A 27,103-nucleotide genomic window follows, 5' to 3' on the forward strand; every position below is an offset into this window, starting at 1 on the left:
ATAAAAATTAAATCATATAATCAAATTAAATCGTAAAATTATTAGTTTCTTATATATATCTACAGATTTTATAAATATCAGTTAATTTTAATTTTTGACAATTATGAAATTTTACATATTTATTTAATATATTTAATTAAACTAAATAGATAGAAAAATCTACTTAAGATTATAATTTTAAATATATACATGCACATTCTTAAATATAATTCAAAATAAACAAAATTATTTTTATTTTAATTTTAATGTTCAATTAAATCAAATTTATATTAAAATATTGATAAGTAAAAGAAAATTTATAATATTAATAGAAAATTAAGTATATTTTATATTTATCTATTACAAATATTTTAGAACTTTTTTACTGCACCTGGTGCAGGAAAACACCTAGTAAACTAATATATGTCAAAATTATAAATACGAATCATTTTTTAAACAGATTGAATATTTGAATGATTTTTAGTTTATCATTTTTATCGATAACTTTGAACCCCATAAATACAATGATAGGGCTGGACCAAATATGAACTAATAACACGAACTAGATCTTTAGAAACCCAACACACTCTCAATAAATAAGCGCAAAAAATCGTAAATCTAATGATCCAAATGAACTATTAACCTTGATGTAATCTATACTATTAAACCAGGATCCTATTAGGTTTTTTACTAAAAATACCCTTTTGTTTACTAACATTGCATATTTAATTAAGGGCAATCAAGTAATATTAATAACACATCTATATTGGGTCATTTTTTGGATCCATCCCACTGTCCACATCAGATCTCTCTTGGACCATTTGAGTCGATTAAGAAATTAGATCCAATTCTTTTTTTTTCTCCAAGTTCAAATAATTTTTTTCAATCATTTTTAATATTTTGTTTAGTGAACAAAAATTAATTACTTAATTATTATTTTTCTTTTTAATATAATTTAAGCATTCATAAAAAAATTTGAGTTTTTCATTGAAAAGTATAAATCTTTATTAAAAGTATATATTTTTTATTTAAAAAATTAACCATATAATAAAATTAACTTATCAAAGTTATACCAACTTAATTCATTAAAAATAAAGTTTAATTTTCTAAACATAAATATTCATTAGACGTAGACGTTCAGGTACTCATTCGGGTACGGAACGGTTCTTTCGGCTATCGGGTTTTTAGGATTTTGAAATTAAACCTCATTCGGGTCTTATAAAATTTTGGGTCGGGTTCGAGTCGGATCTTTCGGAGTCCGGGTGGGTTCGGTTCTCATGCATAAAACCTGAAAAATAACCAAATAACCAAAGTATCTAAAACGGGTTCGGTTATTTGTACTCAAAGTAACCTAAGTATCCGATTCGGTTCAAATTTTTGTATCCAAATTACTCAAAAGTAACGAAAAGTAACCAAAAATATCAATTCTTTATAGTTTTTTGAGTAAACTTTTATCCAAACTATCATATTTTATCCAAAAATACTCAAAAGTACCGAAAATAACTACTATAGTTAGCTTATAATATTAATTTAAAATATTAAAATAATTATAAATATAATCATAACATATATTTTTAGATATATATTCACATTATATCTTCGGGTACTCATTCCAGTTCTCGGTTCGGATCAGGTTCGGGAACGGTTCGATATAGCAATTTAGAACTCATTCGGATATTTACCATGGGTCTGATCGGTTCGGGACCCTGATTTTCGGGTCGGTTTCGGGTTGGTTCTTCAGGTCCGGATATTGTGCTCAGGAATATACTTATTTAAAATGAAACACTATAAAGAAAGATTAAAAAGTTTAAGTCTTTTATAAACAAAACAAATATATGAAAATATGACATTTACTAAATATTTGTCAATTAAAAAAAAGATAAATAAACCCGCGCTTTGAAAGCGCGGATCAAAATCTAGTTAATTATTAAATTTGTAACATATTGTTGTTATGCCCTTTTGCATATTTTCACTTTTTACCGTTTACTTTGACACTTGTTTACCTTTATAATTTTTTTAAAAAAATATGGAATAAATTCATATTCTATAAGATAAAACAAGATTTGAAAAACTTAACTTTTAGGATATCTCATGTTGATAATCCTTAATCTATCTTTTATTATTATTTATAAAATGATTTTTAGTTCTAAACTCTCACAACAAAATTAAAACGGTTAGATGTTATAAAAAAAAATAAAACGGTTAAAATCATTTCTACACTTAATAATTAATATTATTTAAAATAATCATATACATATATTGTCTTGTTAGCTGAAAAATATATTTTCAATCATAAAGTTAAAAATTAAATATTAATTAAGTAAAAACGAAATATGTATAATCAAAAATAAAATGTTCAATGATTTTAATATTTGTTTATTATAAGGAATGTAGTATAAATATTTTTTAAATATGAAAAATTACCAAAAAATATTTAACATAAAAACGAGCATATAATATTTTTGGTAAAAAAATAATATATATATATATATAATTTGAATTAACAATGCATATCTATTTATTAGTGACAATAAGATGATTATCCCCTATATATTAAAAGAGATGCATTCGTAATTAATGCGTTCACACTATATTTTATGAATATGCTGACGTGTCGTCTTCACAATCGTTTGACATTAAATGCGTTCACACACTAAATTTTTAACTACATTTGAGACAATTTAATGTATTCGCATTCTATTTTTTTAATAAGTTTTTTTGGTTCATACATTTTTAAAATTTGTAATAATGAACTGAAATTATTTAAAATTCTCTTTGTACAACTACTGAGTAATATTATTTAAAAAAAAAATTAAGATTCGCATTAGCTAAAATGGTGGAGTGAAAATATTTTTAAAATTGAAAATTTCATATCTAACTTGGTTTTTTGAAAAGAGACATGTGACAATGCTATACTCCAAGTGTATAGATTGTTTCAAAATGTTACATTTGGTAACTGTGATATCAGATAGCCTCTACACAACCCATGAAGGTCTCTTTCAAAGCTCTTCTCGGGTCCATGAAGAAAAACTTTACTGTTGGGTTCTTTAGAAGAACTTGACAAAATTGAGAGGAGGAGACATGTTGGTGAGAACGATGATGATGATGGGAATGTAACTCTAAACCATGTTTTATGGTCGTGTTCATGGATGGTTGATGGTCTGAGCGAGAGTAACTATAAGGAATTTCTTTCGGGAGGTGATTGCACCGAAAATTTTCTAAAGCAATCAAAGTTAAAGAAAAGTGGTTAACTTCTAATGATATTTTCGTATGTGATTATTTAAATTTAATGTGTTTTGTTTACCGTTTTAGATGATCATAAGATCACATGAAGGACCTGATGTAAAATCAAATCGAGAAGACATGGGAAACATGCTATGCGTCTACTCACATCAACATTAATCAAAATTTACATTATTAAAATTAATAAAAACCAATTTCTATGAATATAAATATACAACTTTTTATATTATGTCTAAGTTCAAACAATAAAAATAATCTTAGATTATCTTATATAAAATACAAAATCTTAAAATTTCACTATTATTGTTTGTACAAACAATACAAATAATATTGTATGTCTTTTTTCTTAAACTATTATTTAGATTTTATTTGATTTTGCAAGCATTTAGAAATTTAAAAATGAAACAATTGGTTCGACATAAGAACTGTCGAAAACTGATATAAAATGAAGCCAAACAAATATAATAGTTTTAGGTTTATCACCGAAAAATAAAAAACCTCGATCACTTCAACCGAATAAACTAAATAAATATGGATTTAGAATGGTATTTATATTTTAGGAGGCTAAAAAAATAACGTAATACCGAACGAATATCCAGATTAAACACATATAATGTCTTTTTATCTTAAAAAGTAGGACTTGGCAAAATATCCAGAACTGAAGAACCGATCCAAAACCGAACCGAAAATCAGGGTCTCGAACTCGATCAGATACGGGGTAAATAACCGAGTGGTTCCTAAATTGATTTATCCGAAGAACCGGTACTCAATCCGATCCGAACCGAAAACAGAATGAGTGTCCGAAGATTTCTGAAATGTAAATATATATTAAAAAATATTATTTATAATTATATGTATACGTATTTTTAAAAATTAAAATTTTAAATTAAATATATTAACTATTTTGTGTATTTTCAGATAAAATATGATAGTCTATATAGAAAAAAAAACCGTATCTAATGAGTAATTTTAGTTATTATTTAGTACATTTAGATAGTTTGGATACAAAATATCCAAACCGAATCGGGTAATATGGTTACTTTGAGTATGAACCAGTTCAGATATATTAGTTATTCGGTTATTTTAAGATTCTTTTACATCAAAACCGAACCTACTCGAACCCGATAGGACTCGACTCGAACCCGACTCGGATACCTGAATGCTCATACCTATTAAAAAGATAATAAAATCAATAATTTCATTCCGTGCAAGGCACGGGTTATTACCTAGTGTCATATTATTCTAAGTGATGTTTTAACCAAAATATAGTTTACAAAAAAAAATGTTTTAACCAAAATATAGTTTGCTATATTTGAAGTGACATTCATGGTATCATGGACGTCAAAAACGAGATACAAATGAATAGGAGATGTTTCTTACATCAACGTAACGCCAAAAAGTTAACACGAGCCTAATGCGTTTATAGAAAACGATTTAACGCCTGGTCAAAGGAAATGGTCTCAGAGAATATCCTCTAGAAGCTTCTCGTTGACCAACGACTTGAGTCCACATGGCAGCCTTTTCGTCTCTCTCAACTTTTCAAAAACCGACTCTTTCCTCAGTTTGTATAAAAGGTCAAAGTTTTGTAGAAATATCTTCACAAGCGTTTCAGCGTTTCTAACACGTAATCACATTTCGCCGAAAACACCGTCCTTGTCGCATACCTCACGTTTGTATATAAAACAGAGAGAGATAAGATCAACAAAGAGTAGCATAAGTCGTCTCTCTGTATAATATTTATTTCTCAAAACCAATTTGGTGTTGCTCACCAACCTGATTTTCTCTTCTACTTTCACACAGAACCCGTGTCGTGTCTTCTGGAACAGAGTTGTATAAAGGGTTTTCTTTGTTTGTCTAAGGTTTTTTTTTGTGTGGTGGAAAATGGAGAACAAGACCAGCAATAATGGAAACGAGGATGGTCCAAAACATAGCCAAGTGGTGAAGATAAAGAGAGAATTTGAGAAGATAAGCCAGCCATCGCTGAAGCAACCGGAGATGAGAAGGGTCCTCTCCGAGATTACGAGGCGTCAACGTTCACGTTCACCACTCGGCTTGGGAGAGAGATCTATTTCCGTTGGACACTGATGCTGCATGTTTGCCTTGGTAATCAAAGATGGAGATGTATAATAAGAAGAAGAAGAGGAGGTTTTTAATACTTGCAGACTTTGGTGTATATATGATGTGTCCATGTATGTAGATTCATACTCTTTTGTTTTTATATACTGATCGATGAATCTCCCTTCTTCTCAGAGTAAACCATTTCCTTGATCCAGTATCTAGGCTCATGTATGTAAAAATATGTTGGTAGTTTCGTTTTAAAAAAAAATCTTGACTCAACCCCACAAACTCAACAACCAAGAAAAAGAGAAATTTCAACAATTTTCTAAAAAATTCCAGGTTGTTTTTAATAGGCCTTACTTTACTAGACATAGATACAATCTTCAATAGGTGAGGCCAATTAGGTGGAGTAGTTACCCTACGTACGTCCAAATTCAGTCCAATATACATAAAATAACACACATTAAGTCTTATTCCCAAAAGAAATGATAACATCAAACTCCTTCACCGCTGCCCAACACAAACAAGGTACCCCTTGAGCAGGTTGAGATTCATTATTTATTACGAAAGAAAGAAACATAGATGATAACTTCCAATGCATTTGATCAAAATGCATTAGATCAAATAGACACACTGTTGGGAACACCCATCCCGGTAAGGCCTGGTTTAGAGATAGGCTTCAGAAGCTCGTACTTAACAACACCAGCTCCAGCTCGATTCTTTAGAGAAACATCCACGTTCCTCTCATCTATCACTCCTTCTAGGTATTGGAGCTTGCCTTTGAAACGTTCATATGCAGCATAGATGACAGGTTCGTGGGCCCAAGATGCTTCTGGGTTTTCTCCTAGGTACTCTTCATCTGGTGAATGTGATGATAGAAGAAACAAAGTCAACATCAATTTCGTCGCCTGCTTCTTGGACGGGAATGTCTTAAGCATGGTCTTCTCTGGATCCTCATAGAACTCTTTTAGCTCTTCCTCTGTCGGCTCTTCCACTGGCATTTTTATTCTTGATGTGGTTGGTCGGTTGGGAAAGAACCCTCCATACCCGTACTGCCCAAAGTTTACAGATGCATGGTGACCTGAAGCCACCCATGCAATCGTAGTCACTACTTCAATCAAGTCATCTTGTGTTTTTAAGACAGGCCACCATGGTTCATTTTGCTTGTCTCCATGCCCTATGTTCCTCACTTCAGTCCACCATCCTTGGAGTTCCTCATCCAACATGACATGTTTCGCATCTGGATAATAGTGATTCACATAGTCTGTGATCCATTCCTTAAGTGCATCCCACAGCATTAGACCGTCACTTGCAAATGGGTAATCTGGTATCGTCAAGCGCACCCCATGTTCCGCGGTCTTATCTTCCACAGCCAGCCCCCTTTGATGATATCACAATTTTTTTTAATGTAAAAAAATTGTTAGCATAATTAATATAAATCAATGTTCAAAAAATTGTTATGCGCCCATTATGCATTTTGTATTGAGATTATTGATTAGGCTCGAGTATCTAGACCGATTTTTTAAACGTGTAAATCAATTTATTTTTAAAAAAATAGGCCTGTAAAAATCATTTTATTTAGATCCAAATATGCGGACGCCAAGGAGCTGATTTTTAAAACACTTAAATTAATACTTTCAAAGAAATAAGTATCTTAGGAATCACGTACCTGCTGATGAGGTCTGCAGGTAAGCCTTCCCTGTCAAACCTCCATTGTTTGTCATAGACATCTGAACTTAGCTCCAATGAATACCTTTCGGGCCAGAAACAAGACTCAATGATTCCACCTGCGTTGACGAGACTTTGGCGTCCACGAGCATTGATCTCCATGGTGTAGCGGAAGTGGGGATGCAAAAGCCTATATATAGGATGCATCGCACTTAGTTGTCTGTTTGCCGCTATAATGTATGGCTCGATACAGCAGTGAGTCCTCAGCCTGTAAAATTTTCCATCTCTTAGCTGTAGTAACGATACATATACGAGAGTATCAAGTTTGTTCAATACCAGTGGGAAATAAGCTGGTGATAACCAGCGTCATGAGTAATAACGTGAGTCTTAGCAAGACTCCATAGCCAGCAGGAGGTAGCATCATATCCCGGGGTGAATACCTGCCTCCACTGGGGTCTGTTTACATTTTGGGGACGAGTTAACTCAATGGCAACGGGTCTCAATGTGCTATCATCGCTGAGGAAGAATAGTGTTCGAGAAGCATATAAGGTGCTATCATCCAACTCTCTCACTTTGTTCACATACGGTAAAAGCACATCATGGTAGTCCAACATGAACAATCTCTTGTTCTCCAGAGCCTGCATGCACACATCCATTATTTTCTATTCATTATGGAAATACTCCATATGGATATGGATGAATATATGTTTTTTTTCCTAAACATGTGGATATTAATTAATGTTACCTCATCAAATGACATGACTCCTTTGATTTCTCTTTCAACAATCTCACTAGTAATGAGTGAGTTGGGATCACCATAAACCGCAGTGTCTAGTTTGCTTTTCAACGGCCACTCCTAGAACAACAATGTGGTCAACTAGCTTGCTTTTGTTTTTTAGTTTTAATACCTCACCATGATTTTTTTAAAAAATTTCCATCAAACCATGTACTTACCAAGTAACTCTTCCGTGCTCATGCGCGAACATAAAATTTACAAAGTAATCAAATTATAATTAATAAATAAGTCGTTTTCACTTGTTGGTCAATTTTAAATCATTTTTATAATCAATATGTATGAAATTGAAATATAATATTATGTTTAAATAAATTATGTTGTTATCTCAGTTTAATATGTTATTTTATATATAACAATTTAGATAGATAGGTTCAATTTTTCTTTTTTCTGGTATGTTAGATTATTTATAATTTCAACTACATCATAATTTATTTTGGTATTAAATATATTAAATCAGATTATTTTTAATTATATTTAGTTTGATTCATCATATTAATTTTAAATATGTTTGTAACAATATCTAGTATTTAATATATAAGTTGTTATAGGAGGTTTTGAGAAAAAAATGGTGTTAGGAGGAAGTTGAAAATTAAGTGTTAATTTAGTTAGAATTGCACTAACCAAGGGCCCCCATATAATCAGTGGTGTTCTAAAATTAGTCATACACATATCTAAATATTTATAAATAACTAAATTATAATAACTGATTAATTTTTTTGGTCTCACTGGTTTATAAAAATTAAGAAGGTTTATAATTTATGTCATTAAAAACTAAATATAAATTTTAACTATATTTTGAACTTAGTTTGTCATATAATTTTACGTATAAGAATTCAGACCAATTTGATTATTTACTTTTAAACATATTTAATTCCAACAATTTAACCAAATTGAAGTAACTGTCTTTTTGGTTCTAATTGTGGTAAAATATCATTTTGTTATCTTCATTTATTTTCGTTATTCATCTTCCATTTGTAAGTATTTTATAAAATTTATATAATTTCTGTATGTTGTCTAAAACTAACGTTGTAAGAAGAAGAAAAAGAAAAACTCTTAATTTAAAACTATTAGTGACTTTTATTTGAAAATAGTAAATGTTTTCAATACGCATATATTTTATAAATAAAATCTCATAATTACTAAAGGGATAATATAAAAAAATAAATAATATGTTTGTTTATGTATCACTGTGTATATATATAATTTAAAAAACCACAATATTTTGATATTTAATTAATTTTTAACTAATTCTTATTAATCCAGTATACATTTATTTCTGAGTTTTGAAAAATTTAATGTAAGAATTGTTCATAAAAGAATTTCCAAATAACTTTAGAAACATATATTTACATTTTTGTTATTTAAAAAAATATTAATAAAATTTAAAGTAGAAATTTTGATAATGAAGTTACATAAAGATCGATTCTTTGCGATCCTTCCTTTATTCAAACGGAAGGAAGAGAGATAGAATCAGACCGATTCCCTAAATACCTTTCTGGATATTCCTCAATATTAAGTTTAATTCATCAAGATTATCCATGTATTTAACTGTGGTAAGAATTAATGTGAGTGGGATACTTTGAAATGACTTCTCAAATAATGTAAAAGAAATTGATCTTGCTTAAGTGGGATCAATCAGAAGTAGAAAAAAAATCTTTTATTTGAAGCGTATATTAGCTTACTTGAACTAGCTGAATGCAATAGGGATTAAGGCCAGCAAGTGTCTGGCGAGCAAACTCGTCGTCTCGGATCCATGAAAATCTGTCCTCTGAATCAAAGTGAATGATACAGTAAAGTGAGATTAATTTTAGCTAGCTAGCTGTATAATTGGATATGATAAATATATAAATGGAGGATTCAAAATTGGTACTGTCAAGGAGACTAGGGGATTCAAACTGGAGAATATCATTAGCTTCAGCAACAGCTTTGAAAAGTCTGGGGATCATAGGAAAAAGGCCACCATCCTTGGGAAGCTTGATGCCTTCTTCAAAGAGGTCTTCTATGGACTTGAAGTGTGGGAAGGGCATGTTGGGATCCACCAGAGCAGCTTCAATCTGTGGTAACACAGCAGGAAGAGCCGCCAAGACTGTCGTGCCCGTGAATTGGATGCCCTTGACTGTGCTGAACTCCTCGTCTCTGGGGACATAGAAATCCCCTTTGCGTGACTCACAGGAGGGGTCTTTACGGCATGGTTTGCGACCAGTCTTGCCTCGCCTTGGGTATGGGTGAGAGAGGCCTCCCATAACGGGACGGGCAAGTTCTGGATCTTTGTCAGGATCACCCACATCGTTGTAAACGTCATAATCATATACCCGTTCGAACTTTTCAAATTCACCAGCTCGCTTACGGTTCTTGCCTTGCAAGGTCTCCAGCTCCTCTTTTCGCAATTGTTTAAGAGCCTCCGGGGTTTGGTGAGGCAAGTAGGATTTGTTGGAGAAGAATGTCCGCTTGGTTGGGTCTTTGGTCATGGGGGCCACCCACGAGTTGCATGTAAAGGTAACGGGGCCGTCGGGTAGCTCAAGCTTAATTTCCTTGAGGAATATCTCAATAAGCTCAAGGTTTAAAACTCTTATGGCACCCACCTCTCCAAAGTCTTCCGGCATGTAGAACCTACATTTGTACTGATCCTCACCAGGTCCATCAAACAGTACACTTCGTGCGTTATCCTTCACCGGATCTTTCTCCATAAGGGTCCCTGACATATGTGTAATTACATGGTTAAGTATCATTATTATTATTTGACTAATCATGCATTAGCCTACTTTTCACATTATAAATTTATATACTCAAAATGTTATAGCTTCTTATATAAAAATAATAATAATATTTTTGCCTAATAATTGTACTCACGGGGGTCAGTCTCGGCGCTAATAAGCTCGACGAGCAGTGATCCGATCAAAGAGGCTGACAAGCCTATGGTTTCCTTGGTCGTTATAATTCCCGTTACTTCGATTTTCTTAAATCTATCTTTCACTATTTTATCTGTCAAATCAGAAAACTTTGAGGCTGTGACCGTACATCGTCCTCTGTGGTTTGGACGAGGACACACCTTGAAACGATGTCCTGCCGAGTGGGGGTTGATGAGTGCTGATGGTTTAGTGAACTCAGAGCCGAGACTCTTTGCTATGTTTAAGGTCTGGAGACTGGACGACGCCTCTTTACAAAACATCTTTTATCTGTTTGCTTTTATTTTGCTTACTCTCTTGTGCATCCCCGCTACATCTATTTATACAAGTATAGAAAATATTAAATCTTTTTTCTTTCTAAAAGTAGAAAACAGTTCTTTACTTAATGAGTCCACGAGTTTGCATGTTACTTTATTGATTATGTGATTACTAACTATATAAATAAATGTGCTTTTAATTAACTTACATCAGAACTAGATAACAGTTTTATATTTCTGATAAGAAAATAATATTATGACGTGTTCAAAAAAATAAAATAGTATTATGTATTTTCTTTATCAATTCTTTTTAATTTAATATGATTTAACTTGCAACAAATAAGTCATATCAAAATTCATTATTTGGTGATTGGGCTTTAAATATTTACTACTTTTATCAATGTAAGAGTATTTCAAGTATATAGAAATATCTAAACAATTTCCAAAGTGAAATACAACTCATGGATGAATTCTCTCTGTTGATCGAAAAAGGATGAATCATCTCTCTAGATATTCAAATAAAACCCAAAGCATGACCTTATATCCGAGTGACACATGTGTTTGCGTTAAATATCAATATAATCTCGTTCTTTTAGGTAAATAGATTATTTAAAATTATGGCAAATTCACATTGCTTCAGTTATTCATTTTTGGTATATTGAATTGCATTTATTTTCCAAATTGTACCATAAATTATTTTGTTACTAAATATATTTAAGTCACATGAACTTTTTAATTGAGTTTATTTTGATTCATACTCATCTTAGAAATGAAAATATATTTGATAAAAATTATATATAATCTGAAATATTTTATTTTAGGATAAAATGGGAGAAATTGTTTTGAAGTGTTGATCACTCCGGAGTTGCATAAACTAATCGAACTTGTGATTTTTTTAAAGACACCAATATATTAGAGCTTCAAAGATATACCAGTAACCACCAAGTTAAAATTTTTGTTCTCTCAGTTTAGTAGTATATGGTTCCCATGAAGTGCCAACCATAATTTTTATTTTAGATCACATACTTTTTAAATTATGTATTTGGTATTAAGTGAATATAAAACATATATTTTTATGATTGAGGTATATTATTTTAAAATTCTCTTTTCTAATTATTTGATCAAAATACATTCATATTAAAATTATTAGTTCTAGTATTTTTAATATACATGATATCATTTTGTAAATAATTTTGATTAGAAATAAAAAATATAGTTGTTGATTAAAAATATTCTATAATTTATTATCATGTATTTACTATTAAACTACAATTATTTGAAAGAAATATAATAAATTATACATTTATCATATATAAATAATTAAAATTATAAAAATATAATTAGAAAATAAAATTTAGTTTTTCAATATATTCGAATTCATTAGTAGTAGTAATATAATTAGTTTTGAAAAAAAATCATATCAAGCGAGACTTGAAAAGCAAACTTCTCTATCAAGATAATGATAATTTGATATATATATTTTTAATATACTTTTTAATTTTCATTTGAATAAAGTTTATTAAGTAAATAAAATTTAATAATAGTAATTGATTATAAATATTTTGATTCATTAAGTATATATATATATATATATATATAGCTAATACTCGTGGGAATTAACATGAGGACAGATTAATATATATACACACAATGATAAAAAAATTATATTTTTTCCATTTGTTTTATGTTGATTTAACTATAAAAATAAGTCATATTAAAAATTAAAGTTTATGAAAATATGTGCAATGATTATTAGCAATCTTTTAAATTTTGGATGTTTTAAATTTGATGGAAAGAGAAATTTTGGTCTATAGAAAATATGATTCAAGGATTTAGTGGTACAATAAAAAACGAAGAAAGCGTTGTTGTAAAAATACCAAAAAAATATTTAGTATAACGACTGAGAAGATATGCATGATCAAACTGTACAACAATATTTTTGTGTTTCTCCGGTTATATTACTAATCATGTAATAAAAATCATAACTTGAAATGTGACCTCGGATCAGTAAGAAAATATGTATATATTGAAGTGATTTTTAAGCAAGTTGTATATGTAGTGGAGGTTTACAAACTGAAAATGTATGATCTGGTGATCTTATCGCATATTTAACAAATTCAATTAAATCATTCAATTTCAAAAGAAATAAAAAGTTAAATCATTCGTGATCTATAACTGTGAATATAAGAAAAATCAGGACGAGTTAGTCTTGTGGTGTACGGTTTGCGGCTGTAAGTACGGCTTCAAGTTCGATTTGCAATGGCCACCAGAGAATTTACATGCGGACTTGCTCTGACGTCCGAGATCGAAGACCATTACCTGGCCATGACCCACTTTCGGGTGTGCGTTCCCGCTGCTAAGAATTCGATCTCTAGTCTGGACCACTACGGTGAGGCCAGAACACTTGATTATTTAAAAGACGATGAGGAAGATAAAGCCATGATTATTCTCAAAATAAAAAATAAAGCCATGATCCTAATGTCTTCTTCGCCTTTTCATTGGCTAAGCATGCAAAACACAATATAAAATTTATTAACGTGGAAAGAACTATTTCTTTGTTGAATTAGAGTCTTCGTATTTTGTTGTTTTCTAGAGAAGTGCTCCAGTACTGCACGTTTTGTTGTTGCTAAAACAAAATTACCACAGTGTTTATTAGTTGAATTATTAGAGTGTTTGTTATTATTTTGTTGTTTTCTAGAGAAGTGCTTCCCTGCACGTTTTTGTTGTTACCAAACTTATAACTAAAAAGTAAAAATTGATGAATGGCATCATACGTATATCTCAGTCTCATTACGAGGACGCACTTGTCGGTGATGGCCAGAAGTTTATGTCATATCTAAGAGAAACACAAAAATAGCCCCAAACTTTTTCAAAAATGGCAAGAAAAAAAATCGCAAACTTTTTAATCTACTTATCTACTATAGTAAAATAGTCCCTTTTTAATCTACTGTAAAAGGTTGTTATTTTTGGACCAGTTCATTAGTAAAACACTTAACATTATGAAATATGAGTGGTTCGATTCCATTGAAAATGATTTAACAAATTTAATTTTGTGGATGTCAGTTCTAGGAGAATATATAACAAATTTGAGCGTTTCACCTTAATTTTCTAAACCGTGCAAGTTAGCTTCTTTCCATATTTTCGTCTTCGAAATTCTAGGATAAATTGGTTAACTGCTATCAAAATTACACTTCGTGGACGAATTGTAGCTGGAGAAGAACCACCTTTGCAATAACAAAACACTATCACTGAATTTGAAGTACCTGATCAAAAACTGATGAAATCTTTCTGATCGACCCGGATAACCGTCAATATGAAGATTTCCCCGAAGATGTGAGAGATGAAGCACGTGAAGACGAGTTCGATGGAAGCGACAATGATCATTGTACTAATATTGATGAAAACTCAAACGATTCTGAATGATGTAATATATGTAACAAATGTTGTTTTTATCAGTTAATTAAGAGATTTAATAATAATATTTGTGTAACAAATGCTATTTTCTATAATATGTATTCCTTTTGATTTTAAAAATTTAATAGGAGTTTAGGGTTTGAGTTGGATAAAGAGGATGAAGGTGTAAAGGATGATGATGTTATAAATATGTAATTTTGGGTTTAGGGATTTGATTTTCGGGGTTTCATATCTTTCTTTGTAAAGCGGTCGTAAATGAAAAAACGGGTGTAGTAACATCGACATAAAACTAAATTTCACGTAAATTCTTCGTAATATATCAAACCAGATTTCGACGTAAATGTGTTGTAATATTTGAAACCACGTTTCCACGTAAATTCGTCGTAAATTAAAAAACGCAGGCCTGGTAATTTTGTCGTAAATCTGAAAATGCGGGCCTGGTAATTCCGTTGTAAACTGAAAAACGCAGGTCTAGTAATTTCGTCGTAAACGTTACGATGACTTTACGAGGACTGTGCTTTCTTATATATACACGACACCAGAAAGAGGCAGTGCCTTGTTCATTCCTCCTAATCTCTTCCTCTCTTTCTAAGGTATTCTCTCCTCCTCTCTCTCTCTCTCTCTCTCTCTCTCTATCTCTCTCTCTCTAGTTCTTTTTTTAAAGAATTAGTTTAGGTAGTTAGTTTAAGGAATTAGTTTAGGTGGTTAGTTTAGGTAACATAATAATATTTAATTGAGTTGCGGTTTTTAATTAAATTGATCATTTAAAAAAAAAAATTGATGGCTCCTAGGCAGAAACCTGCAGCACCTACTTATTCTCAGATGTTTGGGACGATGCCGGGACATCTTCTTCCAGCAATCCATTATCTTCTGAGGCAGTTCTTAACTCTCAGACATCTCAGAGAGTTTAAAGCAGCCTTCCTCCTGCACCTCAAATACCCTCCCAGAGACCTCCACCTCCTCCACCAGCGGCTTCACCTCAGAATGCCCCAGAGAAAGTAGTTCATCCAGATTAGCGGATGCCTCCATCTGCACCATACACAATATTACAGTGGAAGATTTGCTTGCCCAGCCTAGAAAAAGGGTATTTATTGATAAGTACATTTTATAGTTTAGTTTAAACTTGTTTCAAATCAATTTTATTTTTTAACAAATTGGTTCAATTTTCAGGTTTGGGACCAAAAACCATGTTTTCCGGAGCGTTTTGAAGATGATCAAGAGATATTACGACGGGGCCTATCCAAACTGGAACATGACTCCAGATCACGTTAAGACGATTTTGTTTAAATATTTTGCGATAATGTTTTAATATTTTTTAATTATTAATTTTAATTTTAATTTTTTCAAAATTTTGTTTGTTTCAGAAGTTGTCTGATGGAAAAAATCTGTAATCTCTTAAACAACAACAGTATCCCAGCCCATTATATAATAATACAAATGATAGAATTTTTAATCCATTTTGTTATCTATTTATTGTTAAGTAAAAAATACTTATGACATATCGCTGATGGTCTGATGGTTTCAACGAGATTTTCACACACGGCTGTTAGAGATTACAAGTTCGACTTTCTGTCGGTGGAATGGTACTAAAACTTCTCCAAAATAATCTTATCACAGAAGGTCCAAGGGTTTCTATGACGCTAATGAGATTTTCTCGGATACGTGATCCTTTAGGATGGGGTCAGTTTACCCACAACAGTTTCACCAACGATGAATTGGTCTAGTGATAAAAAGATTATAGCTGTAATTTCTACCACTCGGATTCAATTCAAGTTAAAAAAGACTATTTACAATGTTTGGATTCTGGAAAAAAAAAGTAAAACTACATTTCTTTAACCAAAAAAGAAGTTGCAAATATTTAGTCCAGTAAAATACGAAACACATTAAGTCTTATTCCCAAAACAAATAACAACATCAAGATCCTTCACCGCTTCCCAGCACAACCAAGCTACCCTTGAGCAGGGTGAGATTCATTATTTATTATGAAAGAAAGAAACATAGATCATAACTTGAGAGAAATGTAGATAACAACTTCCAATGCATTGGAGATCAAATAGACACACTGTAGGGAACACCCATTCCGGTAACGCCTGGTTCAGAGATAGGCTTCAAAAGCTCGTACTTAACAACACCTGCTCCAGCTCGATTCTTTAGAGTGATATTCACGTTCCTCTCATCTACCACTCCTTCTAGGTATTGGAGCTTGCCTTTGAAACGTTCATATGCAGCATAGATGACAGGTTCGTGGGCCCAAGATGCTTCTGGGTTTTCTCCTAGGTACTCTTCATCTGGTGAATGTGCAGATAGAAGATCCAAAGTCACCATTACTATGGTCGCCTGCTTCTTGGACGGGAATGTCTTAAGCATGGTCTTCTCTGGCTCCTCATAGAACTCTTTTAGCTCTTCCTCTGTCGGTTCTTCCACTGGCATTTTTATCCTTGATATGGTTGGTCGGTTGGGAAAGTATCCCCCATACCCGTATTGTCCAAAGTTTACAGCTGCATGGTGACCTGAAGCCACCCATGCAATTGTAGTCACTACTTCAATCAAGTCATCTTGTGTTTTGAGGACAGGCCACCATGGTTCATTTTTCTTGTCTCCATGCCCTATGTTCCTCACTTCACTCCACCATCCTTGGAGTTCCTCATCCAACATGACCTGTTCCGCATCTGGATAATAGTGCTTCACATAGTCTGTGATCCATTCCTTTAGTGCATCCCACAGCATTAGACCGTCATTTGCAAATGGGTAATCTGGTATCGTCAGGCGTACCCCATGTTCCGCCTTCTCATCTTCAACTGCTAGACCCCTTTTATATCACAATTTTTTTAATGTAAAAAATTGTTAGCATAATTAGAGCACCCGCAGTGGTATTAATTTGCAAGTCTCTCACTGATTTTATCTGATTTTAATATGTAACAGTAGGAGAGAGGGATGAAACAATAAGAGATCATCTCTCTGCAAGAGACTCCGCAATTATGTAGAGAAACCATTAACCTTTCTCTTTTCAGTTTTGCTATTCAATTCTGTTATTTTAAAGTATTAATGTATTTACTAGATTTTGACCCGCGGTTTGAAACCGCGGGATTTTATGATGCGAAATTTCTTTAACGGTATTATAAAGTGCATGATATGATGTTTATTTAACCTTTTGCATTTAAATTTGCGTTTCTAAGATTCAATCCAGACCCGTATTCAATCCATAATCGCGGTCGAACCGATAAATCTATTAACCCGATATACAATTCAGTTTGGGTTTTAAGAAATAACTATTATTTAAAACTTCAATAAACTCGCAAAATAGCTAAAACCCGATGCTACCAATTTAATTAAAAAGTAATCGATATGTAATCCAATTTGATTTAACGTGTTATTTTTAATTGAAAATATAATTTCAATGTTTTTATTAAATATTTAAATACTTAGCCATTTTAGTTTAATTATTTTTATATTTTATGTGAAACAAAAATAAATAAAATTTATTTAAAGTTTTCACTAAATTTTTAACATGATTTTATAGTATTTTAATATTGATATGTATCATTATATATTGAATTGATTAAACTATTGTCATACATTTTACTCGCAGCCGACCCAATATTCGAATGATTAAAGCAGTTCGGTACAATGTCTGCCTACATTTTTAAAACATTGACTTAAACATATTTTAAAATTTTATAATTTAAAATTTTATTAATTTGAACACAAAATGATATATGATTTTATATATAATTTACAATTTTATTAAATTTGAACAAAATGATATATGATTTTAATAAATAGTAATAGTATTGTTGTAAATAATTTTTAAATCAAGGAAATCTCAAAAGGTCTCTTGTATTATACAAAATTCATAAGAAAAATTACCTTTTATACAAAAATTGAAACCTAAACAAACTAAATTATCAGTATCATATATATTAACAATAGTATATGATACACTGTAACGTATGTGTTTTGTTTGCACAATACTTATGGAATTTATGGGGAAAAAATATCATTTATAGTAATAAATAAGTTAGACCGTATATTTAGGTAGTTTAGGTGATCCATTTTAAATTTTACAGAATATTTCTTAATTTAGTTAAAGGTTAATGAGTTATTAATAAATTAAATAGGGTTAAAATTAAAATACAGTGGCAGTCTCTTGTAAATATTTTGAAAGATCAAGGGGATGTCAAAAAAAAGCTGCTGTTTTAATTGTATTGATGTTCAGAAACCTAAGTCAAGAAATTTTCCACTAATGATGCTCTTAGTATAAATCAATGTTAAAAAATCGCTATGTGCACACTATACATTTTGTATGAGACTATTGATTAAACCGATTTATTTTTTAAAAATAGGTCTAGAAAAATCATTTCATTTTAAACAAAAAGAAAAAGAAAAATCATTTCATTTAGATCCGAATATGAGGAGGCCTAGGACCGATTTTTAGAACACTTAAATTAATACTTAAAAAGAAATAAGTATAAATCTTAGGAATTACGTACCTGTTGATGAGGTCTGCAGGTAAGCCTTCCCTGTCGAACCTCCATAGTTTGTCATAGACATCTGAACTTAGCTCTAATGAATACTTTCCGGACCAGAAACAAGACTCAATGATTCCACCTGCGTTGATAAGAGCTTGGCGTGCACGAGCATTGATCTCCATGGTGTAGCGGAAGTGGGGATGCAGAAGCCTATAGATAGGATGCATCGCACTTAGTTGTCTGTTTGCCGCTATAATGTATGGCTCTATACAACAGTGAGTCCTCAGCCTGTAAAATTTTCGAAGCAATAACTCGTTACGTGTATTAATGTCTATATATACAGTTAAAATTAAATACTATTATCAATACCAGTGGGAAATAAGCTGGTGATAACCAGCGTCATGAGAAATAGCGTGAGTCTTAGCAAGACTCCATAGCCAGCAGGAGGTAGCATCATATCCTGGCGTGAATACCTGCCTCCACTGGGGCCTGTTTGCATCTTGGGGACGAGTTAACTCAATGGCAACAGGTCTCAATGTGCTATCGTCGCTGAGGAAGAATAGTGCTCGAGAAGCATATAAGGTGCTATCATCCAACTCTCTCACTTTGTTCACATACGGTAGAAGCAAATCATGATAGTCCAACATGAACAATCTCCTGTTCTCCATAGCCTGCATGCACACATCCATTTATATCTATTCATTATGAAAATACTCCATATGGATGGATGGATATATGTTTTTTTTCTTCTTAAAACCTGATGGATATTAATTTATTTTTTACCTCATAAAATGACATGACTCCTTTGATTTCTCTTTCCACAATCTCACTAGTAATAAGTGAGTTAGGATCACCATAAACCGCAGGGTCCAGTTTGCTTTTCAACGGCCACTCCTGTAAAAACAATTAATGTGATCTGATCTTTAACTAGCTGGCTTTTTAAAGAAAAAAACCTGGAATATGTAACCATGTAAGGTATGGATCTTACTTTATTGGGAACAATCAAAATAAAAACTACTAGTTGAAACGTAGAAGTATATAGCTTACCTGAACTAGCTGAATGCAATAGGGATTAAGGCCAGCAAGTGTCTGGCGAGCAAACTCGTCGTCTCGGATCCATGAAAATCTGTCCTCTGAATCAAAGTGAATGATACAGTAAAGTGAGATTAATTTTAGCTAGCTAGCTGTATAGAATTGGATATAAAAATATAAATGGAGGATTAAAATGTTGGTACTGTCAAGGAGACTAGGGGATTCAAACTGGAGAATATCATCGGCTTCAGCAGCAGCTTTGACAAGTCTTGGGATCACAGGAAAAAGGCCAGCATCCTTGGGAAGCTCGATGCCTTCTTCAAAGAGGTCTTCTATGGACTTGAAGTGTGGGAAGGGCATGTTGGGATCCACCAGAGCAGCTTCAATCTGTGGTAGCACAGCAGGAAGAGCCGCCAAGACTGCCGAGCCCGTGAATTGGATGCCCTTGACTGTGGTGAACTCCTCGTCTCTGGGGACATAGAATTCCCCTTTGCGTGTCTCACTGGAGGGGTCTTTGCGGCATGGTTTGCGACCAGTCTTGCACCGCCTTGGGTATGGGTGAGATAGGCCTCCCATAATGGGACGGGCAAGTTCTGGATCTTTGTCAGGATTACCCAAATCGTTGTAAACGTCATAATCGTAAACCCTCTCGAACTTCTCGAATTCACCAGCTCGCTCACGGTTCTTGCCTTGCAAGGTCTCCAGCTCTTCTTTTCGCAGTTTTTTAAGAGGCTCGGGAGTTTTGAGAGGCAAGTAGGATTTGTTGGAGAAGAATGTCCGCTTGGTTGGGTCTTTGGTCATGGGGGCCACCCACGAGTTGCATGTAAAGGTAACGGGGCCGTCGGGTAGCTCAAGCTTAATTTCCTTGAGGAATATCTCAATAAGCTCAAGGTTTAAAACTCTTATGGCACCCACCTCTCCAAAGTCTTCGGGCATGAAGAACCTACATTTGTACTGATCCTCACCAAGTCCATCAAACAGTACACTTCGTGCGTTATCCGTCACCGGATCTTTCTCCATAAGGGTCCCTGACATATGTGTAATTACATGGTTAAGTATCATTATTATTATTTGACTAATCATGCATTAGCCTACTTTTCACATTATAAATCAAAATGTGATAGCTTCTTATATAAAAATAATAATAATATTTTTGTCTAATAATTGTACTCACGGGGGTCAGTCTCGGCGCTAATAAGCTCGACGAGCAGTGATCCGATCAAAGAGGCTGACAAGCCTATGGTTTCCTTGGTCGTTATAGTTCCCGTTACTTCGATTTTCTTAAATCTATCTTTCACTATTATATCTGTCAAATCAGATAACTTTGAGGATGTTATCGCACATCGTCCTCTGAGGTTTGGACGAGGACACACCTTGAAACGATGTCCTGCCGAGAGGGGGTTGATGAGTGTTGATGGTTTAGTGAACTCAGAGCCGAGACTCTTTGCTATGTTTAAGGTCTGGAGACTGGACGACGCCTCTTTACAAAACATCTTTTATCTGTTTGCTTCTATTTTGCATACTCTCTTGTGCATCCCCACTACATCTATTTATACAAGTACAGAAAATATTAAACCTTTTTCTCATTTCTAAAAGTAGAAAAAAAGTTCTCCACTTACTGAGTCCACGAGTTTGCATGTTACTTTATTGATATATAGATGTGATTACTAACAATAAATGGATGTGCTTTTAATTAATTTACATAACAATTAGATAACAGTTATTAAACTTCTGATGATAAAATAAGATATTTTTTCAATTATCCATAAAATTATTTTATGCTTTTTCTTTATCATTTTTTCTAATTTAGTTTGATTTAACTTGCAACAAATAAGTCATCTCAAATAGTATCTCGAGTATATCGAAAGACTCAGAAAATCTCCAAAGTAAGCTGCAACTAATAGATGAACTCTATTTCTGGGTATTTATATAAAAAACAAAACATGACTTTATATCTGTGTGGCCACACATATTTTAGTGTTTTTAAATATTATAATATAATTATATTAAAATAATTACATTAATGTTTTACTTTTTGTTTATATACCTTAAATCGTCTTGTAATTATATGTATGGAACTTAATTGCGATTGTGTTAAATATCAATATGCTATTCTTTAAATTAGATATATGATCTAAGTATAACAATTGATATTGCTTCAATTATTCATTTTTGGTATATTGAATTGCATTTATTTTCCCAAATGATACCATAATTTATTTATTACTAAATATATTTAAATCAAATTAAATATTTAATTAAACTTATTTTGATTCATACTCTTAGAATTGTAAATATACCTGATAAAATTAAAGATAATTTGATTTTTTTGTGATAAAATTGTGGGAGAAAAATTTGAAGTGTTGATCACTCCGGAGTTGCATAAACTAATCAAACTTGTAAATTTTTAAAGACTCATCAATTAGTTAGAGCTTCAAAGATATATCAATAACCACCAAATAAAAAAGTTTTTTTCTATAAGTACATTAATATATGGTCCACATCAAGTGACAACCATAGTTATAATTTTGATCACATATTTTTGAAATTATGTATTTGGTATTAAGTTAATTTAACACAATATTTTTTATAATATCATATGATAATGTATAGGAAATCTCCTTAAAAAAATCAGAAAAAGGTTTTTTACCAAAAGAAATCACAATGAAAAAAACAACCAAACAAATTTTATTAAAGAGGTAAAAGACTATATATATATATATAAAAATAAATATTTATAGAAATAAAATAATATTTCTTTGTTTTCAAAAATAAACTTTTCAATTAGATTTATTTTTGAATTTTTTGGAAAAGAATTGTGAAACTTTTTTTGAAATCCAAAATTCGTTTTGAAACTATTTTTTATTTTTATTTTTATTATTATTTTAAATTCTTAACTCCACCAACCAAATCTAAAATCTAAGTCTAAATTAGCTAACCATATAGATATGAGTCTTTTATTTCTGTAAGGAAAATGTATTGGTCAATTTGATCATTGCGTGTTATATTTGTGATAAAAACATTTGTTGCTATCCTAAGGTATTTCTCTAAGTTATATTTGTATAAGATTTTTTTCTAATTATTTGATCAAATAACATTCATAGTATAATTATTTTAGCTCTAGTATATTAATATGCATTATATCATTTTAAAATAATTTTTATTATAAATAAAATAGATTTGTTGATTAAAAATACGTTTATAACTTATTATCATATATTGATATTTAAACTCCAATTATTCGAAAGGAAAAATAATAAATTATATATTTATCATCTATAATTGATTAAAAATTTAAAATATAAATAATTTTAAATATAAATATTTTTAAAAACTTCAATTGTTAAATATATTTTAGTTCAATAATAGTAGTAATATAATTAGATTTGAAACAATCAAAGTGAGCGAGACTTGTAAAAGGAAAAATTCTCAAATAATATTATCGTAATTTTAAGATATTTTATATTGATATATTTTTAGTTTTTGTTTTCTTTCCAAAAATAAATTTTATTAGGTAAAAAAATAAACGATAGAATAGTATTGATTATTATTATTTTAATTCATTATATATATATATATATATATATATATGTAGCTGACACTCATGGGTGTTAAATTCTTTTTGAAACTATTTTACAAATCAGTATTTTAAATTTTAAATTTTAAATCTTGATTATTAATATTTTTAGATCCTAAACCCCACTCCACCCATCAAACCTAAACCACAAATCTAGTTTCTTTAACTATATAGATAAACATGTCTTTTATTTCTTTAATAAAATTGTTTTTTGTCATTTTGATCCTTATGCGTTATATTTTGATAAAAAAAATTTAGTGTTAACTTAAGGTATTTTTCTAAAATTTATTAGATTAATAATTCCCTTTTAATATTTGATCAAAATTATATTCATAGTAAAATTATTTTTAATTTTATTATTTTATTATACATATATCATTTTAGAAATAAATTTAATTAGAAATAAATAGAGTTGTTGATTAAAATATTTAATAATTTATTATCATATAGTAATTTAAAATTCCAATTATTTGAAATAAAAATATATATTTATCATCTATAACTGATTAAAGTTTTAAAATATAAATATTTAGAAAATAAATTAAATTGTTAAATATATTTGAGTTCATTAAAAAGTAATAATAAAGTTAGATTCACAAAAATCAAAGCGAGTAAGACTTGTAAAAAAACTTCTAAAGTAATATTATAATAATTTTGAGATATTATTATTTTGAGATATTTTAAGTTTTTATTTATTTATTTCCAAAACATTAGAATATATATGTAGCTGATTATTATTATTATTATTATTATTATTATTATTATTTTGGTTCATTAAGTATATATATGTAGCTGACACTCATGGGAGTTAACATGAGCTTGATACATTAAATTTTAAAATTTTAAATAATATTATAAATATAGATGAATATATATGCAATTATTAAAAAAAAATTATATTTCGTCCTTTGGTTTTATGTTGATTTAACTAGCAAAAAAATATTAATGTTTATGAAAATATGTGCAACGATTGAAGGAATATTTTAAATTTGATGGAAAGAGAAATTGGTCTATAGTAAAAATGTGTCAAGGATCTACTTGTGCAATAAATGATGAATAAGCGTTGTTGTAAAAATAAAGGAAATTTTTAGTATGACGATTACGATAAGCATGATCAAACTGGGCAACAATATATTGGTGTTTCGACCCTTATATTACTAATCAAGTAATAAAAATCATAACTAGATCGATGTAGGATCAGTAACAAAGCAGTGTTAATGTCTTTTTAAACAAGTTTTATATGTAGTTGAGGTTGTACGAACTGAAAATGTATAATCTGATGATCTTATTGCATATGTAATAACTTCAATTAAATGATCAATGATCTGTAACTTTGGCTGTGAAAAATGAGGATGATGAAGAGAAAGCCATGATCCTAATGTCTTCTTTGCCTTCTCAATGGTGTTCAATAAGTTTAATTCCTTTGTACTACTCGGTCGAAAGCATAAATGTATCATAATACGTAGTAAGAGATGTCAATCCAATCCAAGATTGTTTAAATCAAATAGAATGCAAGTGGTATTTTAAGCTGAGTAAATAAGTTTAGTTTAAAATACTAATTACTAAAAGTGATTAAGAAAGCAATTATCTCAATTCCAATCAAGAAACTCAGAAAATAACAAGTTTTAATCAAGGTTTGAAAGGTTAAACTCATGGAGTTGGGTAACCAACTAAGGATGATATATTTCAAACTTTCAATGATAAACACAATCAATTAATATGCTTCTTCAAATTAGGATATAAACTAATCATGCATTAAACATCAACTCATGTTGGCTAACTACACTCAATCATGCATTGGAAAAGAGTCTTAATAGACACTAGATCTTGACCCGTGCGACCGCACGGGTATTAATTTTCAGTTTTAATTTTTATTTATTTATACTAAATAGTATATTTATAATATTTGATCGTTTTATATTGACTAAGCTAGAGATAAGTATTTGGGTATCCACTCGAATTCGGTTAAAATTTATTCAGGTTTGAGATTTTCGAGTTTAAAGATTCTATCTCTATTCGGGTATTTATAAACTTTGGTTCCGGTTTGATTTAGATCTTTGCGGGTTTGATAACCCGTTGATTATTTTTAAATTTTAAAAATTTATATATCTTTAAATATCCTTAAATCTAAAAAAATATAACATGTAAATTTGAGTAATGTAAGCTAAAGTACCTAAATTAAAATTAAAATAAATTTAACTTGAATATTTGGATGAAGAATATATATATATATATATATATTAAGTATTTTGGTGTTTTTATTATTGTTTATCTACTTTAGATGTTTACTTTTGACTATTTTTATATATTTTAAACCAACTTAAAATAGTTGGATATTAACTCGAAAAATAGCTAACATATTGAAGTATATAAATATGATTTAAATACATTCGAATATCCGAGAAATATTTTGTTCGGATAAGGTTTAGTTATGGTTCTCTAGATATCAAAATGGTAATTCCGTTTGGATATTATCTAGTTTCGGTTCAAATTTGTAATACTTTTTCGTTCAGATTTATTCAATGAAGAGTTAATATTATAATTTCATGAATTGTTTGTCCAATAAAAATGTATTTTAATTTAATTTGACACTGATTTAACTGAGAAAGTTAATGAAGTGTATTTAATTCAAATTTAATTTTAGAAAACACATTAATGTAAGTGAAAAAAGACAAAACATTAAAATAGGAAGTATTATTTAATTGTGTATTTAATTCAAATTTAATTTTGGAAAACACATTAATTAAAGTGGAAAAGACAGCATTAAAATAGGAAATATTATTTAATGTCAGTGGCATAGAAGTGTAATTAAATTTGAAAACTAAGGGTATTTCTATATGTGTACTTCTGTTTTAATAAGATAGATAATACATCTCTAGTATGCAAAACATCAATTCTCGTCGGCTAAGCATGCAAAACACAATATGATATTGATTGAAACATTTCATCGAACACCTCTCAAGCATGAAATCACTCTAAATCTAGGTTAAGAGTAAATAAGTATAATATATTTAATATATGTAAGATAAAAATGTTAGTCTAGCTTTAGCCATCACAATTCATGCAACCATAACCCTAATATATCTTACCCATGAGTCTAAGAGGAGACTACTCTCTAATTGCCTTGAAAACCATTAACACATGTTAAATTCAAGTTTAAACTTTATAGAAAGGAAAATAATCAATATAAACAAGAGGTAAGAATAAGAAAATTCTTAAATGAAGATAAAGATCTAAATTATTACCAAATAGGTAAGTATTTTCAGAGAGAAAGAGTTATCTAGGGTTTGTCGTAAAACATATTAATAGGCCTATAAAACTCGTATTGGATTGATCAAAATGAGACTAGGTCAAGTTTGTCACATGATTCATCAATTCCAAGAAGCGGAATTGATCGGATGTTGAGTCAATCATTTATGGTTTCTAGGATTAACCGATTCAATCTGCTCGACAATTTCCACGTTGCACTCTAGATCGATCGATCAGATCAAATTGGATCAATCAATTTTGAAATCATGTTCGAAAGATCCATCTCCTTTGGTAATTCTAATGTGCATATGATCAACCAATTCTAGTAACTTGAATTGATCAGTCTGCTCCTCAATTTGCTCCAAGACTTCCAAATCTATCTGAAAACTCTCAAAATCCATCAAAATCGCCATATGACATAAAAACACAAATGCACGAGCATTTACAACCCATGC

At 30.6% G+C, this 27,103-nt stretch overlaps 3 protein-coding genes and 1 long non-coding RNA gene across 5 annotated transcripts; 2 read left to right on the forward strand and 2 right to left on the reverse strand.

Moving 5' to 3' along the window:
- The first annotated feature begins 4,839 nt into the window (after positions 1–4,839).
- On the forward strand, positions 4,840–5,464 carry LOC108818026 (uncharacterized). The gene has a single exon (XM_018590875.2). The coding sequence runs from the start codon at positions 5,104–5,106 to the stop codon at positions 5,305–5,307; it is 204 nt and encodes a 67-aa protein (XP_018446377.1). The 5' UTR covers positions 4,840–5,103; the 3' UTR covers positions 5,308–5,464.
- Positions 5,465–5,725: 261 nt separating this feature from the next.
- On the reverse strand, positions 5,726–10,947 carry LOC108818024 (lipoxygenase 2, chloroplastic). The gene is made up of 7 exons (XM_018590874.2): positions 10,595–10,947; positions 9,615–10,439; positions 9,427–9,512; positions 7,694–7,804; positions 7,285–7,586; positions 6,950–7,216; positions 5,726–6,660 (listed from the first exon to the last, which is right to left on the reverse strand). The coding sequence occupies exons 1-7, from the start codon at positions 10,911–10,913 to the stop codon at positions 5,901–5,903; spliced, it is 2,670 nt and encodes an 889-aa protein (XP_018446376.1). The 5' UTR covers positions 10,914–10,947; the 3' UTR covers positions 5,726–5,900.
- Positions 10,948–14,890: 3,943 nt separating this feature from the next.
- Positions 14,891–15,676, forward strand: LOC130497789 (uncharacterized). Of its 2 annotated transcripts, XR_008936768.1 has the most exons (3): positions 14,891–14,914; positions 15,113–15,405; positions 15,492–15,676. It is a non-coding gene; the product is annotated as an uncharacterized LOC130497789 (long non-coding RNA). The 2 variants fall into 2 exon arrangements; XR_008936767.1 differs by having other exon boundaries at positions 14,902–15,405.
- A 517-nt stretch (positions 15,677–16,193) lies between these two features.
- Positions 16,194–21,355, reverse strand: LOC108817630 (lipoxygenase 2, chloroplastic). The gene is made up of 7 exons (XM_018590367.2): positions 20,997–21,355; positions 20,026–20,850; positions 19,838–19,923; positions 19,574–19,684; positions 19,160–19,461; positions 18,812–19,078; positions 16,194–17,130 (listed from the first exon to the last, which is right to left on the reverse strand). The coding sequence occupies exons 1-7, from the start codon at positions 21,313–21,315 to the stop codon at positions 16,371–16,373; spliced, it is 2,670 nt and encodes an 889-aa protein (XP_018445869.1). The 5' UTR covers positions 21,316–21,355; the 3' UTR covers positions 16,194–16,370.
- Positions 21,356–27,103: the final 5,748 nt, after the last annotated feature.

Source organism: Raphanus sativus, chromosome 7 (assembly GCF_000801105.2).
Source record: "Raphanus sativus cultivar WK10039 chromosome 7, ASM80110v3, whole genome shotgun sequence".
In the NCBI taxonomy this organism is placed as follows: Eukaryota; Viridiplantae; Streptophyta; class Magnoliopsida; order Brassicales; family Brassicaceae; genus Raphanus; species Raphanus sativus.

Coding starts and splice junctions, on each gene's coding strand:
- LOC108818026 (XM_018590875.2), top strand. CDS start 5,104: ATGGAGAACAAGACCAGCAATAATGGAAACGAGGATGGTCCAAAACAT.
- LOC108818024 (XM_018590874.2), bottom strand. CDS start 10,913: ATGTTTTGTAAAGAGGCGTCGTCCAGTCTCCAGACCTTAAACATAGCA. Junction 9,513..9,614: donor ATCCCCTAGTCTCCTTGACA/GTACCAATTTTG, acceptor ACTTTGATTCAG/AGGACAGATTTTCATGGATC. Junction 7,805..9,426: donor ATTGCATTCAGCTAGTTCAA/GTAAGCTAATAT, acceptor TTGTTGTTCTAG/GAGTGGCCGTTGAAAAGCAA.
- LOC108817630 (XM_018590367.2), bottom strand. CDS start 21,315: ATGTTTTGTAAAGAGGCGTCGTCCAGTCTCCAGACCTTAAACATAGCA. Junction 20,851..20,996: donor TAGCGCCGAGACTGACCCCC/GTGAGTACAATT, acceptor CACATATGTCAG/GGACCCTTATGGAGAAAGAT. Junction 19,462..19,573: donor GAGTCATGTCATTTTATGAG/GTAAAAAATAAA, acceptor GTGTGCATGCAG/GCTATGGAGAACAGGAGATT.